General features: G+C 31.9%; 4 protein-coding genes across 9 annotated transcripts; 3 read left to right on the top strand and 1 right to left on the bottom strand.

Annotated features, from left to right (window-relative positions):
- Window positions 1–75: 75 nt before the first annotated feature.
- LOC139109002 (uncharacterized) lies at window positions 76–3,082 on the top strand. Of its 2 annotated transcripts, none has more exons than XM_070667750.1 (4): window positions 76–210; window positions 1,050–1,234; window positions 1,432–1,613; window positions 1,697–3,082. In XM_070667750.1, the coding sequence occupies exons 1-4, from the start codon at window positions 198–200 to the stop codon at window positions 2,868–2,870; spliced, it is 1,554 nt and encodes a 517-aa protein (XP_070523851.1). In that variant the 5' UTR covers window positions 76–197; the 3' UTR covers window positions 2,871–3,082. The 2 variants fall into 2 exon arrangements, with proteins under 2 accessions (XP_070523851.1, XP_070523852.1); XM_070667751.1 differs by lacking the exon at window positions 76–210 and adding an exon at window positions 219–876.
- Window positions 3,083–3,407: 325 nt separating this feature from the next.
- Eif4a (eukaryotic translation initiation factor 4A) lies at window positions 3,408–8,674 on the top strand. Of its 2 annotated transcripts, none has more exons than XR_011546763.1 (8): window positions 3,408–3,554; window positions 4,831–4,948; window positions 5,147–5,294; window positions 5,526–5,635; window positions 5,716–5,991; window positions 6,575–7,026; window positions 7,366–7,598; window positions 8,606–8,674. XR_011546763.1 is itself a non-coding variant. In XM_070667764.1 (8 exons), the coding sequence occupies exons 1-7, from the start codon at window positions 3,532–3,534 to the stop codon at window positions 7,508–7,510; spliced, it is 1,272 nt and encodes a 423-aa protein (XP_070523865.1). In that variant the 5' UTR covers window positions 3,408–3,531; the 3' UTR covers window positions 7,511–7,556; window positions 8,606–8,674. The 2 variants fall into 2 exon arrangements, 1 of the variants encoding a protein (XP_070523865.1); XM_070667764.1 differs by having other exon boundaries at window positions 7,366–7,556.
- A 1,538-nt stretch (window positions 8,675–10,212) lies between these two features.
- LOC139109014 (18S rRNA (guanine-N(7))-methyltransferase) lies at window positions 10,213–11,944 on the top strand. Of its 4 annotated transcripts, none has more exons than XM_070667781.1 (6): window positions 10,213–10,408; window positions 10,540–10,651; window positions 10,761–10,798; window positions 10,878–11,056; window positions 11,131–11,557; window positions 11,675–11,944. In XM_070667781.1, exons 2-6 carry the CDS (start codon window positions 10,613–10,615, stop codon window positions 11,817–11,819), a joined length of 828 nt encoding a protein of 275 aa, XP_070523882.1. In that variant the 5' UTR covers window positions 10,213–10,408; window positions 10,540–10,612; the 3' UTR covers window positions 11,820–11,944. The 4 variants fall into 4 exon arrangements, with proteins under 4 accessions (XP_070523882.1, XP_070523881.1, XP_070523879.1 ...); XM_070667780.1 differs by having other exon boundaries at window positions 10,213–10,438; XM_070667778.1 differs by having other exon boundaries at window positions 10,213–10,470.
- On the bottom strand, window positions 11,885–13,430 carry Mrpl46 (mitochondrial ribosomal protein L46). Its single transcript, XM_070667777.1, has 4 exons — window positions 13,273–13,430; window positions 12,561–12,926; window positions 12,291–12,433; window positions 11,885–12,198 (listed from the first exon to the last, which is right to left on the bottom strand). Exons 1-4 carry the CDS (start codon window positions 13,322–13,324, stop codon window positions 11,926–11,928), a joined length of 834 nt encoding a protein of 277 aa, XP_070523878.1. The 5' UTR covers window positions 13,325–13,430; the 3' UTR covers window positions 11,885–11,925.
- Window positions 13,431–14,638: the final 1,208 nt, after the last annotated feature.

Below are 14,638 nucleotides of genomic sequence, written 5' to 3'. Positions count from 1 at the left end.
AAATGTGAAAGAACACATGCTAATAAAGGGAAACTACTCATATTGGAAGTAACTCGCTAAGAAGCTACTATATAATTTTTCTACATTAAAAGATAAGAAGTTCGAAAACTGTCGCTGTATTAACAAAGTGTTAAAAAAATCGAATTTATGTAAAAAAGATCGGTATATCCAAAATGATATTGCGCTTTTAATTAAACATGGAAAATAAAGGTAGGAAAAAATAATTTTGTATTTTTATAGAATTTTATGTAATAATTTATGTGATGCAATTACAAAGAAATATTTCATGTTAATTGGAAGTTATTCCCGTAATTTGTAAAAAAAAAAATCTTAATTTTGAGTTGGCTAAAAAAACGTATGAATAAAAACATGTGATTCAATCAACTTTAGGATGTATCTCGGTTATCTACGACATTTAAAAAATCATATATCTTATAGTCTTATATCAATATAAGACGTGAATCAACTACGACATTGGTTGAATTCTAATCATGTATTTTTCTTATCACACTGTCAATAGAGCTCAGTTTCCATCTGTTCAGCTTTTGTTAATGCCTAACCTCTTTTATTAAATAGTTTTAATTAGTTTAAATTAAAATAATTATCGCAAAGCTTGAATCTTGAAGTTCTGTAAATAATAAAACAGTGAATATAAATATTAATTTTTTCCAGAAAAAAAATTTGATAAAATAAGCACATACTGGTTTTAACTTGTAATTATAACATAGCCTAAGCATTGTATATGTTAAGTTTATAAATTACAGCTCTTGATATATACGAACAAAGCTGTTAATTTTTGTTAAATAAGTTAAAAGACGTAACTCTATAACTCTATAATAAAGAAGTGTATACTTATAATTTAAAACATGTGGAAAGGTGATTTTTTAATAATGCTATAAAGTATTATCATGGTAGTGAAAACAAAGTAAAAACATACATTTAAATATTGATTGTTGCCTTGTAGAATATACAGTGTATATAATTTTAATTTATTTATTAATATTTTATTTATTACTAATAGAGATAATAACATTTACTTTATTTGGCAGGTGTAACAAAAATGCGTGGTGTACAAAGATTGGTGGTTTTTTGTATATTAATAGGTGTTTTGCCATTTGCTCTTATAATAATTCCTTTGTATCTACGTCATATTTTTTATGCTGATGTCGCCTATGCAGTAACAGAATCTGATGTTATTGAAATCAATGATGGAATTTCAACAATATTCTGTTCGGTAAGAAAATAAAAAACAGTTTAATATTATTTTCAAAATAATTTATGTTTTATTTTATTATCTGCATCTAAAATTTTAAATATTTGTTACAAATAATAAAATGCACAATTTAGCAATAATCAAAGACAGTCTTTTTAATTTAGCATACTATTATGTTTTATAAGTAGATTATAATTAAAACTGCTTTTTTTTAATAGGAACATATTTTAAAAATGAATGGCACTTTTAATGCTTTTCAAATGGCTCATAGACCAGAGATTACATCAAAACGAAAACATATAAGACTTAAAAAAAGCATGAATTTACCTGATGACACATTGGAGTATTGGGGATTTTATCTATTAAAAAATGCAACTGTAACACTTTCTGTATGTTCAAGGTAAACTATTAATTGTATTTCTTTTAATTTTATGCATTTTTGTAAATAGTATGTATATAAAGAATAAGGAAATTTTTTTTCAGATTTGAAGGAGCTTCTATATTAGTGGTAAAGGGAGAAAAAAATTTACGGACTTGTGGTCTTTTGGAACATAATAACGATAAACAAGCACAAGAAATCTTTTTCTCAGGAGCAAACAAGCAAGTTAAAATAATATATGAATCAAATGCACAAGAAATTGATTCTAAAGAAACAACTACAACCGAATCTACTAAATCCACGTACAATATCGATAAAATAAATGAATCAGTCACCAACATAAGTTCTAAAACATTTTCAAAAAAAATTATTAAGATAAAGCCAGATAATAACGCACGTGCGTATTCTTCAGGACAAAACTTAACAAGTTTAGAGAGTTTGTATCATAATGCAACATTTTATATTAATGAATACATAAATAATCAACAAGAAAATGTGAAAAACACTAGAAAAGAAAGACATATCAAACTTTATAAGAAGAAAAATAAGCATGATAAAACGGAGCGAAAACGAAAGGATATCTATAGTAAAATCGATAATAAAATAAAGCGCCTACAAAAATTGGAACGAACACTACGTTATATAAATAATGAACGGAAAGAACAGGAAACAAAGAAGAAAACTGAGATAGATATCCAGAGATTGAAAAGAAGTAGAGAACTTATAAAGCCGCCGTCTTTATTAGATCGAGGATTCACACATGGTGGCAATGCTGACAAAAATTACACATCTAATTCCGAAGGAATATCATCTGTTTCGAGTTTCGAAAGTGATTTACTAAATTGTTACAACGGAGAAATATTGCTGGCGCATGAATTTCAACCATCAGAACAATGCACTGATGTCTCCTATTTACTTAATAATAAACACTTGCAAGCTAATCACCACGTACAACAAGATGGTTATTATTATTACATTTTTTATAGCGACAACGATATTGTGTCCAATGATATTTACGCAATTTTTGATATATATAAACCAACTTTTCAATATGAAAATGTGACAAAATCGTGTATTAATCAAACCGAATGCTCATTTAGTATAAGTCCACTCTCAGGGGATAGGGTAATTGTCGAAATACCAACTCATGATGGTATAGAGCATAACGAAACGGACAACGCTGGCATGTTAATTTCTGTCTGCCAGCCACGAATGGGTGCATATATGATTTTTCCAATTGCGATATTACTATTAATTCTTGGTTGTGCCTTTATATAAGTGGTTTAGATACTTATAAATAGAAATTAGTACCTGTAAAAATAAGTTTTTTAAAAACAAGCAATTCTGTAAAATTGTTTTTTTTTTCAGAAATTACAATATAAATTATTTTAATACAAGTTCAGGTGTTTAAATTGCGAATTAATCACAATTTCAATATAAAGTATGTATGAATATTGATTAAAAAATAATAAAATAATATTTTATAATAACTTGATTGATAATTGATGACTGTATAATTATAATCAATGTAATTTTCTACTGACGATTAATTTAGTAATTTTATAAAAATGTTTACCAGCTGTTCGTAGTTGCCGCATTAAGCCTCCATCATCGCAGTCGCGAGGTATCGAGCAACATGTCACTTCCGCCATGCGCGGTAATCACCGATCACGAACAAGTGGAGTAACTTTAAAATCATACCTGTAAGGAAAAATCCGAATTGGCTGTGGCGATTCGTAACTATGCCATCGGGCCAATCAGCGCGGCGACACTAACTTCACTCGACGGCATTCGCGCGCACCTGAAAACCGTGTAACCGGCGTTTTCCGGTACGCCGGACGAGCCGTAGGCAAGCAGCGCCATAGAGTGGCAGAACCAAGAATACTCCTCGTGACGCCACACGAGCTCTTCCTTTCCGTCGAGCTCTCGCGAGTTGAACATGTCGCATACTGCAGAGAGAAGGTAAGTTGAACCATTTTTCGTGTATAACGGCGCGCCAGGGCCGCGTTTCGACGTCGCGAAGCGGCCGTTTTCACGCGGTGATAATCGCGAATCGCGCGCGTCGCGAAATACGCGTTCGCGCGGGTTAAAATACAGCCGGCGGAGATGCAGTGTGCCTTCGCGATCGACGGATGCACGGGGGAACACGAGACTGACAACATGGCGTGCAGTCGTTTTTGTCACATTGCCCCTCGCGGCGACCGACGGCTGGGATCCACGTCGTTCCGACGCTTAACCTCTTTCTCGCGGCGGGGAATCGCCGTGGATCGTCGACCGCGGTGACGAGATCGGCGGCGACTCGACGGTATGCATGCTCAGCTCCGACGCCGTTAGCGTGGGTGAAGCGCTCTTTCTCTTTCTTTCTCTCTCGCTTCCTCGCTCGCTCGTTCGACCCCGTGCATACCTTGGCGGGCGAGCACGTTTTTCCCGACCCGAAATTACGTAATTATAATAGCGGCTTCTCGCGCGATTTCCCAGTGCCCGGGGTGTCGAGGATAGAAGGAAAAATCAATTGCGCTGACCCGCGACCCATGCGCTCCTTGCGCACTACCGGACGCATAGTCATCGCTCGCACGTTCTCTGCCACGGCGAAGCAACACGTCTCGCGCCTCCGACACGCTTACGCGTGAGTCATTGCCGGAATAATTGGCTGATGATGATTATCGGACCACGCGGCCCTTAATTTTTCGGCCCGATTCCCCTCGGTCCTCCACGCGAAAAACGCAAAAATGGCCATTAATCCACACGATTACCAGAAACTACGTGCGCAATTTCATCGCATTCGTAGAGTTAAAAGTTCGGCTTTCAAGGTCACGTGGATTTAAAGTAGTCTGTCATCGCTCGATCGCCGTGACCGATATTATCGATCTCTTGCAGCAGCTAAGCTCCGATATTTTTTAAATAATATTCTCGATGAAATAATTATTTATCGCAAATAGTAGAAGTAAAGACGTGTGTGTAACGAGAGATTTCACATTTTGTACTAAAGAAGTGGGATTTTTTAAAATTTTTATTTTACTTTTTATCGGAATAATGGTATGTTGCAATTAAATGTAATTATGTATTACGCAAATATTTTATGACTCGTTTATTTAACAATCGTCTTATATGTGTGTACACATACTTATTTACTCATTTTGTCAAGTATCTTGTACAATTATGATATAGCTTTTGATTTCACGTTTAATATTATTAATCTTATCATGACTCACATTAATATCTTATCTTTATATTTTAGAAATGATGATCAATGGCAGGGGGATTCAAAAAATGGTCCTAGTGAAAGCGAACAACCCACATACGATGGACCTCCCGGAATGGACCCCGATGGTATTATCGAGTCCAACTGGGATGTTGTAAGTGACTTGCTGTTGTATTTTTAAATGTAAATTTTTTTTTTAATAATTTAAAGAACCAATAATTGAAAGATAATTACATGATATAAAAATATCGTTAAAATTGTCAAAATATAATGCTTTCGAATAATGTTAGAACAATAATTAAATTTAATACATAAAAATAATATATATTACTAATAAATTTTACCTTAACAGGTTGTGGAAAACTTCGACGAGATGAACTTAAAGGAAGAACTATTACGTGGCATATATGCTTACGGTTTTGAAAAACCATCTGCAATTCAACAACGTGCCATCCTACCATGCATAAGGGGGCTCGATGTTATTGCTCAGGCCCAGTCTGGTAAAAGATTTGAATACATATTAAGGAAGAAATCTCAATTAAAAAGTCAAAAATATGACTTCGAAAATATATCGTGTTAAAATTTAAAATTGAAATCTTATATTTTATAATAAGGCGTCTTGTTTTCGGTCTTTTAACTTCGGTTTTTCCCGTAATAATTAATATTGCTATGTAAATTTGCTTTAAAGTTTACTTTGCATTGCATTAATCAATATTTTTAATTATTTATAGGTACTGGAAAAACTGCAACATTTTCAATATCGATTCTGCAACAAATTGACACTAATATCAAAGAGTGTCAAGCTTTGATCCTCGCACCAACCCGTGAATTAGCTCAACAAGTAAGTGATTCTTGTTGGAAAAGTTTTAATATGCCGCACGTAATATATGAAGAAAATTCTAATAATATTTTTATTTCCAGATCCAGAAAGTCGTTATCGCTTTAGGAGATTTTATGCATGCGGAGTGTCATGCTTGCATTGGAGGTACCAACGTTCGCGAAGATATGCGAAAACTGGATCAGGGAGTTCACGTGGTTGTTGGGACGCCCGGGAGAGTTTACGATATGATCAGCCGACGAGCACTTCGAGCAAGTAGCATCAAGCTGTTTGTGCTGGATGAAGCCGACGAAATGCTTTCTCGAGGATTTAAGGATCAAATCCACGACGTATTCAAATTATTACCTAATGAAGTGCAGGTAAATATAAAAAATGTTTTGGAGCAATGTAGATTTTTTTTATTACAATTACTGTCTAACAAATAGTTTTATTAATAGATACTTTTATTTTAATTATTAGAAAGTATCTTTTTTGGACAAGTCCACAAATCGTACAAGACGAAAAAGTTGCAGTGTATCTTATAATAAGTTAACAAATATATTCTAAAATGCAGGTGCGTCGCAATAGTGTCATTTTTGACAAATGTACACCAGATTGACATATCATAAAATGTGTTAGCTTTTGTCTGGAAATAATAGCGGCGTAAATGCAAACAATTATTGTGCATAGCACGTTTAATAATAATCATAATGTTTTAATGATCAATTTGTCACTTTTAGTATGTTTGTAATGAGCAAGAATTTACAAAATACCTATTATACATAGCATGATGCTATTATATTGCACACACATGTATAATATAACATTTCGGTAAATGCAGTTCATTTCCTTCATATAATTTTTACGACATGATATTGGTCATCACATTGCATCGAGATATGGTTTTTTTTGTGTAAAATTCCAGTCTTCGTTTTTCTAATACAATATAATTATTTTTTACAGGTTATATTATTATCTGCGACAATGCCATCCGACGTGTTGGATGTATCTAAATGTTTTATGCGGAATCCCATCCGTATTTTGGTTAAAAAAGAGGAGCTGACCTTAGAGGGGATCAAACAATTTTTCGTTTACGTCGAACGTGAAGATTGGAAGTTAGAAACTCTTTGCGATTTATACGACACGCTGAGCATTACCCAGGCCGTTATTTTCTGCAATACGCGGCGTAAAGTAGATTGGCTAACAGACAGCATGCATAAACGTGACTTCACTGTTTCGGCTATGCATGGAGATATGGAACAAAAAGAACGCGATCTTATTATGCGTCAATTCCGAACTGGATCATCCAGAGTTTTAATCACTACTGATCTTCTTGCTCGTGGTATAGATGTGCAACAAGTTTCGCTTGTTATTAATTATGATTTACCTTCTAATCGAGAAAATTATATCCATCGGTAAGTAATTACTTTAAATTTTTTTATTTTAATTATAAATAACTTTATAATAAAAAATATAAATTATTTCTTTATAACGTTTTAATAATCTTAATAATATACTTTAGGAAAATATTAAAAAGTTAAATTTTTTTTTTTTAATTACATCGATTAAAGTGTTAAAATTTTTTAATCTCGTACATATGTATGACAAAATACAAATCTGTTAATTGCGTTTTTAATATATATTCAAAAATTGAAATACTTATGTATAATTAAAAACTTAAACACGTATATTTAAATAATGTTAATAATTTTAAAATTTAAATACTTATATCTTTCTTAATTTTTTATTTATAGAATTGGTCGTGGTGGTCGTTTTGGCCGCAAAGGTGTGGCCATTAACTTTGTGACAGAAGAAGATAAACGAACCTTGAAAGATATCGAACAGTTTTATAACACTCACATCGATGAAATGCCAATGAATGTCGCTGATCTGATCTAAATCCGACTATTGGCTATAATCCATTATAATAAAAAAATAATAAAAAGTAAGTGACAGAAGCTCTCAGCTGATCGATCTCTCATGGTGTGTGAGTATATATATTGAGTGAGTTGGTGAACTATATCGCTTATGTAAACGCGATCTAAACCAAAATATTCCAACGTTTTCGTATTCATTTCGATTTATAATAGTAGATTACGGAAATAGTTATCTGTTGCGCTACAGGAGATAGTAGTACGACTATTATTACTATTAGTGTAATTATCACTACTGTTGCCGCTACTGATATTGCCGCCGCTGCTGCTAATAATTATTATTCTTATCGTTACCGCTATTAATATTACTATTAATATTATACTATACTATCATTGGTATTACTGGTACTGATTGCTATCAAGATTATTTTTTATTTTAATTTTTAATAATAATATAGGGATATATTACCACACAACTAAAATATCACACCACAAAGTGGTAAATAGAATTAGCAAAATACGAAAAGCGCAGCCCGGCGCAATTCGATAATATTTTTATTCTTACTGTCGCAACAAGTTTTATATTATTCAGAATGCGTCCATATCCTTATTCTGCCACAAATTCAATGGTCGTCATAGGATTTTTTAAGTCTTGCTTTCGAAAATTTCTCATTCGGGTTATTATTTCACAAGGTATTTCTAATTGGATGATTCATTCTTTTATTTTTAATAGTCTGTATTTCATGCTTTTATCACCGCGATTGCAACTTGTTTGTCTAGGCAGAGGTTTAGTTGGGTATTGGAAGGGTTACTTTAATCACAAGCGTTGCCGGAGGAGAGGTATAATCAAGCTTAGATGATATGAATTTTTTGTATAATCCTAAATCCCAGGCGCACACATCTTTATTATTAAATAAAGTGTTTGACCTTTTAAGAAAATGTGGTTTTTGTTATTAGTTATTGTCTTATTAAATTTTATCCAATTTCACAATGAAAACCCTGAATGGACAAACTGTTAAGAGTGAGATTCGCAAAGTCTGAAGTGCTCCGCGTTGGGATTAAGTTTTGCAGTTTATATACCGAAAAAGTTCTCACAATTTTCTTTTATTTGTATTTGCAGGCAGTTTTGGACAGTCCAGATGTGGGCGACATATTTTTGGAAATAAAGACCAGATTTCCTGATTCAAAATCCAAGTTTTGTAAATCGATTACCTCTCTAAACTCCTGCCTTTTATAGGCTTTAACAATATATATTTTCTCTTTTCTTTTTTATACTTTTACATTCTTATTAATGATATAAAATAATAAATTCTTAGATTTTTTTTACATTTATTAATAAAATTCTTTGCAAATATTATTTACGTATAAATTTTCTGTGCACACTTATAAATACCGAATATTAAATTGAAATGTTATCTGTCTTGTGAGAACTTTTGTATCATGTCTTTACAAAATTATTAAAAATATTGCGATATCATACTCTATTGTCGTCATTAATCGTAAATTTGCAAGTGTTAATGATAGTTTTCGAAAATTGGAGTGCGTAAATCATGTAAGCACTTGTATGCATTTTGTAGCTATTGATTTGTGATTGCATTAACATTTGTTTTTGATCACGCATTTTTATACGGCTTATGTTAATGCAAAATTATCTCGAATTTCCGAAAACTAGTTTTTAAAAATACTGTAAATATTATATAAATGGATCTTGAAGGAATGGACCATTGTGTGTCTAATGTATTTATACATCATATAAATAATATTTATGACTGAACGTATAAACTGAATAATATATAATAAACGTGAATGTCCTTTGATTATACTTGTATTATCAATACCATTAAGTGAACTATGATTCGAATAAGCATTATGTACAAAATTATATTTAAAATTATCGAAACAAAATCATGTAATCATTTCTTAATGCAAAATGGGAGATTGGTGTGTGTCACTTTTAAGAATATAAAAAATACACAATTGCAGATGCATTTTAATAAAAATATTTTGTAGCAATTGTATGTAAGCAACAGTTCATATATTTGAAATAATGGATATTACGTTAATTATTTAAATTGCGCGTAAGTATTTGTCATATAATTTAACTTCGTAACATAACGTAAAAATAAACAAATTTACGTTTTAAAAACAATGTGCCCTATATGCTACCTAAAATAAATTAATAAAATACAATTTTAATGCGTTAAATATAATTTTTTTTTAAATTACTGTATAAATTAGTGTTTAAATTTTGTTTGGAATTCATTCAAATTATGAAGTGGTTTGTCGCATATTGATTCTTGAAACTATTTAATAAATTACTTTTATTTTTCAGATTAAAAATATTAAATTTGGAACGAAGTAATCAAGCTTTCGTTAAATTAAATATTAACTTCTATACAGACTACACAAGCACAAACACACGACACTTGAATGTTAAGTACTTTTATTATAATTTGTGTAAGTATTTTGTTAATATAATTAGATTATCAATTTTTATATTTTTTAATATACATAAAAAATTTAGAAATTATAAATATTATGCAATTATTAATTTATTATAAAATCAACGATTGTTCTTAGTGAATTTAGGTCAATTTAATCAACAATCCAATAATATCGGACATTTTATGAACTAAATAAAAATTAATATTTTACTAATTATGTGGACAATAAATATAAGAGATAAAGATTATTATAGTTAGAAGTTTTAATTTTCTACTAGCTTATTATGTTAATTAGAATGTGATCAATTCGTCGAGATAAAATACATTCTACCATGGCTAATTATTTGTGCTCACGTGGAAGCTGGAGCTACATCTATCATTCCTATATAGTCGACCACGAGGATGAGAATAAGTTAGGTTACGTTTCGCTTTCATTCGTGAGCTACACGCGCTTGTCAAACAAGTTTAGGATACTGAAGGTGTTGATTTATTGATTATATTGGAAATCGGTGAAGTACTAGAATGTATTCAATAGAAAATTGTACAATATTAATTTTAAATAAGGCTGTTTTAAGTATTAGAAGGTATTTATAAAATTGTTTATCAGTAGAACAGCAAACAGTCTGGAACGGATATAAAAGCTAAAAATTGGATTGGCAGACGAATAATTATTATTAATCAAAATGTCTAAGCGTCCGGAACTTATGGCACCACCCGAGGTGGTAAGTAGTATGCTTTATTGATTTAAAATTTATTTTTTCTTGCAAATATAAATTTTATAAAAGTATTATTAAGTGAAGAAAGAAACTAATTCTAATTTTGCTGTCATAGTTTTATGATGAAAAGGAAGCCAATAAATATACTCACAGGTATATCTTTATGTAACTTCTATATTAATATTACTTAGATATTTACTGTATGTTTATAATAAAATACATGTTTTTGTAGCACTCGTATGATGGAAATTCAAGAACAAATGTGTGAACGTGCAATAGAACTTCTTGTGCTACCAGAAGATCAGAGCTGTTTGCTTTTAGATATTGGTTGTGGATCAGGCCTCAGTGGTAGTGTATTGGAAGAGCAGGGACATATATGGATAGGTGTAGATATTTCTTTAGCTATGCTTAGTAAGTATTTTAATTATATTATATACATTTAATTATATTTATACACATACATATATTAACACAATAATTTTTAGAGGTGGCTGTTGAAAGAGAACTTGATGGTGATTTAATTTTGGGAGATATAGGCCAAGGATTGCCATTTACTGCTGGCACATTTGATGGGGCTGTTAGCATTTCTGCACTTCAGTGGTTGTGTTATGCAAACAAAGCTTCACACAATCCTACAAAACGTTTATATCGTTTCTTTTCGTCATTGTACGCTTGTTTATCAAGGAATGCAAGAGCTGTTTTACAATTCTATCCTGAAAACAGTGAACAGGTTGAATTGATTACCGCACAAGCGATAAAAGCTGGCTTTTATGGTGGTGTTGTTGTAGATTTTCCAAATAGTACAAAAGCAAAGAAAATGTTTTTAGTTTTAATGACGGGAGGAGCTGTTCCACTTCCGAAAGCATTAGGCACAGGGGATGAAGATAGACAAACTGTAGCTAATTCAAGAAGGTTGATTCTCTCGTTATCTATTATATTTTTTTATTTCATAATTGGCAATTATTAAAAAAATTTTTGTAACTATATTTTTGTTTTTTAAAACTAATTATAATTTTTATGTATTTACAGGGAATATATAAAGAAGGCTAGAGGTAATTCACTAAAGAAGAGTAGAAATTGGATTTTAGAGAAAAAAGAAAGACGGCGACGACAAGGAAAAGAAGTTCGACAGGATTCAAAATATACTGGGCGAAAGAGATCTGGACGATTCTAAAATGTCTTTTCGTAATATATAAAACGATATTTTAATAATTTCAGATTATAAATAAGAAAACGTGATAACAGATTAAAGCATGACTTTAATATTTTATTAAACTCTTTTATGGAAATAATATAAATTGCGAAATACTCTGTTTTATTTCTTTAGGTAATGCATTTTTTAATTCTTCATGATCCAGCCATTGATGTTTTACGTCATTAGAAACATCTCCATCCGTGTATTTTGCTAAGAAATAAAATATTTTAGCACCATAATTTCCTTGCTCACAAAGCTTTTTAGGATATTTATATTTGTAAAATCCGATAGGTGCATTTCCATAAAATTTTACTTTTATTTTTGTGCCACATGCATCTTGCAATACTCTTTCTGCAGTCTGAAAAACAATATAAATATAATCATCCAGTTATATTTTATACTCGTTAATTCGCACAAATCAAATTAACTAAAGAAAGATGATAAACTTACTTGTCTCATAGTTTCTCCTTGCTTTCGAATACCTTGGGGAGGTAACCAGTAATGCACATCACCTACTTTTTGCTGTACTAATAATAATAAATTTTTATCTAATTTACGTTTTAAAGACGACGTTATGTTTTGTTCGTCAAATTCTAAAAATAACATAAATAATTATTTACAACGATAAAAATATTATTTGCATATGTTTTTTCCTTTTTGCAGGTTTCATAAAATTAATCTTATCTTTATCTTATGTATACACACAGGAAAGATGCATACTTGTAACTCTAGGTGCAAATTTAAAGTTATTTAATTCCTCTTGATAAATATCCTCAATGTCTTGCATAGTTTGCATTACAACATTTATATCATCTACACTTTCTGTCTTGTTCAATTTTTCTTGTTTATTCTCTGCTTCTTTTTTTAATTCATAATCAGACTTTAAACTATTTTCATATTCAATTGTTTTTAACATATTATGAAATTTTGCTTCTATTTCTTGCATTGACTGTGTAACAATTGGATGACGTTCTAAGCAGACAGCACTATATAAATCCCATTTTTTTGTATTGGCAGTAGTAAGCATCCGGGCGTCTTGATATTGAATTACATTAGAACATACTGCAGCTACCTTTTGTAATTTAGCTGTATAAAAAAAATAATAAGATATTAATACAATATACCAAACCTTACATACAATATACATACAGTTAAAACATTAATGTTCACCAATGTGAATTAAATTTAGTCCTAATTTAATTAGTGTTCTATTATTTTTTTTTAAGTCAAGAAATTGCAAAACGATAAAAAGTAAATCGAGGTGAGATCAAAGTTAATCTACGTTAACGAAATAAAAATGAATAAATAACATTAATTTGTTACGAACAAATTGAAAATTAAGCACTACACAGCTAGGTCCATTTAGCGTTAATTAAGCTGACATTTTTTAATATTCGAACAGAAGGGAAAGAAAGCAATTGTTTCTACCTACCCGGTAAACTTTCATTTAAATTACACCCGGATCGGAGAATTTGTTTAAACATCTTGACGCTCTTATTCCTAACCTAACGAAAATAATAGCTGCGATCGTTTTCCGGCATATACGTCGAGATTGAGTCTCGCAACGTTCGATGTCTCGATCCGATCTGCGGCCAATCAGCGCTTACCGCTAGGAGGGCGTTGTGGCCGGTTTGCTTCGCATCCGTTACGTTTCAAAGCATAATTGCTGCTCGGAAAAGTTTTTACGTGCGAGAAGTCGTCGTCGAAAATGGTCCATAGTGCAACAGGAATTTTCGAGTCGCCAACGGCAGGCGTTGGGTGGGCGGTGGACGGCGTCACGTAAGTTAATCATACTGTCGAATATTTCGTACCGTCGAGATATAATTCTGAGCGAAGTTGTCGGCCGGCGCAATCAACTTCCGCGATCTTTTTTCACGCACCATCATCGCCGCCGCGGTGGGTGGATCCGATACCTCGAGCGTATAATTTAACCGGGACTCTGCTTTCCTAGACGATGATCTAAGGAAGCTAACGAACTTTCGTCGCCGTTATCGTGGAACATACGAGCCGTAGTCGGTTCGTCGGGTTTGCTTCGGGAGTTTCGTTTAAGACCTAAACGAAACTAATATTATTATATATTTTAGTACATCAAAGATAAATAAAAATTATTTTATTTTTATGTATTTTAGATTTTAATGAATTACTTATGCGTATTTAGAAATTTGGGTGGGCCATTTAAAAGTAGAAGTTAAGAAATTTTTGCGGACGTCCACGCGATGCATAGAGAACAGGTGGCTCGAACGGCTTTGAGATTGTGGTCGTCGTCTTGTAAGATATGTAAAGTGACACGCGAATGTTGGAGAACTAGGCAGTTTGTGGTCGTTGAGCGGGACGGCAGTGCGGGGTCGGTTAGCTTAGTTCGGCCAACAGGGGCCGGGAATTCGAGCTCTATCGTGTGCTGACGGTATGTATCGATTGTTCTGCAATATAATGCCAGCCACGCACATATGAGACCATGCGGGTGCTTCGTGCCGAGTTTGTGTATCCGATTCTCTCTTACTTTCGTTATGTATAGGTATTCTTGCAGGCACTTTACATAATAGAAGGCTGCATTTGAGCAAAAGACTTGAAGTCATTTTTATAATAATATATCTATATAAACGTTAACATTTGAAATCCTGAACACTTGATATTATTGAGAGACTATCATTAATTCTTTATGATTTTTAAAGACTATTTTATAAGTAATATTTAATATTTTCACAAAAAAGGGGAGGGTCAATTAAAACCAGAAAACAAAAGTAAATATTGCTTTTACACGAAAAGCTTTCAAATCTTCAATCAAATTCAATCCAAAC

The sequence above is a fragment of the Cardiocondyla obscurior genome, linkage group LG16, assembly GCF_019399895.1.
Source record: "Cardiocondyla obscurior isolate alpha-2009 linkage group LG16, Cobs3.1, whole genome shotgun sequence".
NCBI classification, from domain to species: Eukaryota; Metazoa; Arthropoda; class Insecta; order Hymenoptera; family Formicidae; genus Cardiocondyla; species Cardiocondyla obscurior.
The sequence above is the reverse complement of the archived record's forward strand: the minus strand, read 5'-3'. Positions and strand labels throughout refer to the sequence as shown.

Excerpts from the sequence above, each read along its gene's own strand:
- LOC139109014 (XM_070667781.1), top strand. The coding sequence starts at position 10,613 with ATGTCTAAGCGTCCGGAACTTATGGCACCACCCGAGGTG. Across the intron at positions 10,799-10,877 it reads GCCAATAAATATACTCACAG|CACTCGTATGATGGAAATTC; the intron begins GTATATCTTTAT and ends ATGTTTTTGTAG. Across the intron at positions 11,057-11,130 it reads TATTTCTTTAGCTATGCTTA|AGGTGGCTGTTGAAAGAGAA; the intron begins GTAAGTATTTTA and ends AATAATTTTTAG.
- Mrpl46 (XM_070667777.1), bottom strand. The coding sequence starts at position 13,324 with ATGTTTAAACAAATTCTCCGATCCGGGTGTAATTTAAATGAAAGTTTA. Across the intron at positions 12,927-13,272 it reads TTTAAATGAAAGTTTACCGG|CTAAATTACAAAAGGTAGCT; the intron begins GTAGGTAGAAAC and ends TTTTTTATACAG. Across the intron at positions 12,434-12,560 it reads ATTTGCACCTAGAGTTACAA|AATTTGACGAACAAAACATA; the intron begins GTATGCATCTTT and ends TGTTATTTTTAG.
- Eif4a (XM_070667764.1), top strand. The coding sequence starts at position 3,532 with ATGTCGCATACTGCAGAGAGAAG. Across the intron at positions 3,555-4,830 it reads TCGCATACTGCAGAGAGAAG|AAATGATGATCAATGGCAGG; the intron begins GTAAGTTGAACC and ends TTTATATTTTAG. Across the intron at positions 4,949-5,146 it reads TCGAGTCCAACTGGGATGTT|GTTGTGGAAAACTTCGACGA; the intron begins GTAAGTGACTTG and ends TTACCTTAACAG.
- LOC139109002 (XM_070667750.1), top strand. Across the intron at positions 1,235-1,431 it reads TTTCAACAATATTCTGTTCG|GAACATATTTTAAAAATGAA; the intron begins GTAAGAAAATAA and ends TTTTTTTAATAG. Across the intron at positions 1,614-1,696 it reads ACACTTTCTGTATGTTCAAG|ATTTGAAGGAGCTTCTATAT; the intron begins GTAAACTATTAA and ends ATTTTTTTTCAG.